This window comes from Canis lupus, chromosome 30 (genome assembly GCF_011100685.1).
Source record: "Canis lupus familiaris isolate Mischka breed German Shepherd chromosome 30, alternate assembly UU_Cfam_GSD_1.0, whole genome shotgun sequence".
NCBI classification, from domain to species: Eukaryota; Metazoa; Chordata; class Mammalia; order Carnivora; family Canidae; genus Canis; species Canis lupus.
Window position 1 is genome coordinate 25,187,175 of NC_049251.1, and position 3,481 is coordinate 25,190,655.

Sequence of the window (3,481 nt, forward strand, 5' to 3'; positions counted from 1 at the left end):
CGCTTAAAACTATCAGATGGTTCGAGGGAGGACATGGAGGCAGCCACCTAGCTCAGCGGAGCCGCGGAGCCCACAGCAGCGCCCTCCGGAGCCCCGAGGCCGCCGCTGCTGCCGTCTGCGCCCGGACTCCGCAGCCGAGCGCGGCCGCCCGGGGATCTCACGGCCAGGAGCGCGGCGGACTGGTCGGCTCCCGGCGCTGCGGGGCTGAGCTGGGAGGCTCAAGACGAGCGGAGCCCCGGCGAGACCGGACGCGGCAACGCGCACTGGGAGGGACCCGAGGGTGCCGTGCCATCCCGGATGCGGACGCACAACTTGGAGCAACTTTAAGGTGAGCTCTCTAGTGGCACCCCTGCCCCAGCCCCGCGCCAGGTCCAGCTGACTTCCATGCTTCCCTCGCGCCGCGTACCGGCTTCCCTTCCCGCGCCCCCGTGGCCGCACCCAACTCTACGCTCAAAGTTGCCAGCGAGGAGCGCGGGCGCGGGCGCGGGCTGACCCCGCGCTGCAGCCCCTGCCCACCACGTCTGGTCTGGGCTCGGCCTGGCTGACCTCGCGGTGTCTGTCTGTGCATCCATGCCCTCTCCTTCCCATTATCCACCGCCCCCCCCCAACCCCTGTGCAGATCCTAGCCGCCGCCGGCCCGCGCGGACCCAGAGCGAGAAGGGGGCAAACAAGAAGATGCCTCGGCCCGGCCGCAACACGTACAGCGACCAAAAGCCGCCCTACTCGTATATCTCGCTGACCGCCATGGCCATCCAGAGCTCGCCCGAGAAGATGCTGCCGCTGAGCGAGATCTACAAGTTCATCATGGACCGCTTCCCCTACTACCGGGAGAACACGCAGCGCTGGCAAAACAGCCTGCGCCACAACCTCTCCTTCAACGACTGCTTCATCAAGATCCCGCGGCGGCCAGACCAGCCCGGCAAGGGCAGCTTCTGGGCGCTGCATCCCAGCTGCGGGGACATGTTCGAGAACGGCAGCTTCCTGCGGCGCCGCAAGCGCTTCAAGGTGCTCAAGTCCGACCACCTGGCGCCCAGCAAGCCCGCCGACGCCGCGCAGTACCTGCAGCAGCAGGCCAAGCTGCGCCTCAGCGCGCTTGCGGCCTCCGGCACGCACCTGCCACAGATGCCCGCCGCCGCCTACAATCTGGGCGGCGTGGCGCAGCCCTCGGGCTTCAAGCACCCCTTTGCCATCGAGAATATCATCGCTCGCGAGTACAAGATGCCCGGGGGGCTGGCCTTCTCCGCCATGCAGCCCGTGCCCGCCGCCTACCCGCTCCCCAACCAGTTGACTACCATGAGCAGCTCGCTGGGTACTGGCTGGCCGCACGTGTACGGTTCCGCGGGCATGATCGATTCGGCCACCCCTATCTCCATGGCTAGTGGCGATTACAGCGCCTACGGCGTGCCCCTGAAGCCGCTGTGCCACGCAGCAGGCCAGACGCTGCCCGCAATCCCTGTGCCCATCAAGCCCACACCGGCCGCAGTGCCCGCCCTGCCCGCGTTGCCTGCGCCCATCCCCACCTTGCTCTCGAACTCGCCGCCCTCGCTCAGCCCCACGTCCTCGCAAACAGCCACCAGCCAAAGCAGCCCCGCCACTCCCAGTGAAACGCTCACCAGCCCGGCCTCCGCCTTGCACTCGGTGGCGGTGCACTGACCCGCAGCAGCCGGAGCCCCCTCTTGTTCCCCTCCCCGCCAGCTTCCTCGCCTTCCCCGCTTCCCAGTCCTGCCCTTCCCCACCTAGGACCGCCGCCCTAACTTGTCCATTTCACCTGCGGCCAACCCTCTCTCCCCCCGCCACGAGAACTCTGTTTGGACCCAGGAGACAAAACACAAACTTGCAGATGGCCTGGAGGCGCGTGGGAGCTGCCCTCGCCTCCACAAGAGGGGCAGACAGGGGGCACCTGAGACCAGCCCTCCGATCCCCGGGGCCCCCCGACACCCCCCTCCCATTTAAGAGGCAGGGGACTGGGGAAATCCTGCCTCCCGCCTGCGCGGAGAGGAGCGCGTCTTCCCTCGGCTGGGATCGGCGGGTCCCCGGACTCCGCGCAGTGAGTTCCACGACAAGAGAACCCGTCTCAGAGGTTTCCTCGAGCAGATCTTCCCTGAGGGCTGCAGCCGCACGGCGGAGGGCCGGATCTCCTTTACGCCTTGGAAATCTGCCGGGAAAAGGGACCACTAATCTTCCTACCCCGCTCGCCTCCGCCCATCCGGCAGGGGCTGGGCGGACCACAGCTTCCCGGAGTAGCGGCCCTGCCTCCCCAGCTTCTGCGGAGTTTTGTTTTGGGTTTTGTTTCCTGCCAGAGGCTCCAGGCACTGGGAGCTAGGGGAGAGGCTGCCAAACTGAGAAGGGGACGCTCGTCCTCAACACGAGCAAAACAAAACTAAAAGTAACCTTGCAGTATTGTTTACAAAGGCGCCCGGTAAAATGTAAACAGTGAACTTGAATCTGTATTGCTTGGCGGGCGAGCGGGCAAAGCCCACTTTACAAGTACCTGTTGTAATGTGAATGTTTACTCTTCATTTCTGGCCAGGTTTAGGGGAGGGATGGGGGGATGGGAAAGTTAATTGGGATGTTAACTTTCCGACTACTTAGAGACCTTTTAGCTATTTATTTTATTGTTGGAAGGAAAGAAAAAAAAAGAAAATGAAAATGAAATTAGCCCAAACTAAGAAAGCATCAAGGGCAACCCGAGAACTTAGATAGCTGACTGGTAACGTGAAGGAGATGTCACCGGATAGGTCTCCCATGGACAAGTCTTTCTGTTTGCCACAAGAACTTTCCCAAGAAGCTAAAGGGCTGCAAAGAGATGTAAATGCTTGTGAATAGGAATGATTATACACTGTGTAAAATGCACTTTTGTTTGCTATATTCCTTTAGAGTCTTAGGTAATTTGCTGGAAAACGAACTGTTGTTCTGGTGTGACCTGCTTAAGTTAAAAAAAAAAAAAGTTGTAGTGTCATCAGGGCTGTAAAATTTTTACCTTTCATTTTTCTCCTTCTCTGTTCAAAATTAGCATGGCATTTTAAATATTGATGTTCTTGTTCCCAGCATGCCTGTTTTAAGACAAAGAATTTTAAAAAGGTGTCTACATTAAATTATGAATCTAGTCCAAATAATATTTTCTCATTAAAATATGTAAATCCAAATTTTAGTTTTGTGTGTTTTTGAAGAGTTGCTGCAAACAGTATCTTTACAAAAGATAGATGTAGTACTTCTCTAATATGCTTTTTATAATATGTTGTCTGAATAGTTTGTCTTTTTAATATTTCTAAAATAGTCACATCTCCTCTTACGCACTTACAGATTGGGGAAGAAATTATTCAAATGGACTCCTGAATCAGAGGGAAAGAGGAAACTATTTCTAGAATAGATCAGACGCTGAAAAACTGTCACTAGAAAAATGAAATACTCTCTATGTATTTTTGTCTATCTGAAAAGTTACATTTTACAAAATATACTGAATGTAAGGCTTATGTGGAAA

The 3,481-nt window shown here is 57.0% G+C and overlaps 1 protein-coding gene across 1 annotated transcript; it reads left to right on the top strand.

Moving 5' to 3' along the window:
* Nucleotides 1-472: 472 nt before the first annotated feature.
* Nucleotides 473-3,104, top strand: FOXB1 (forkhead box B1). The gene has a single exon (XM_038580585.1). The coding sequence runs from the start codon at nucleotides 571-573 to the stop codon at nucleotides 1,651-1,653; it is 1,083 nt and encodes a 360-aa protein (XP_038436513.1). The 5' UTR covers nucleotides 473-570; the 3' UTR covers nucleotides 1,654-3,104.
* Nucleotides 3,105-3,481: the final 377 nt, after the last annotated feature.

What these genes read in the sequence shown, in the direction of transcription:
- FOXB1 (XM_038580585.1), top strand. Translation starts at nt 571, where the DNA reads ATGCCCTCTCCTTCCCATTATCCACCGCCCCCCCCCAACCCCTGTGCA.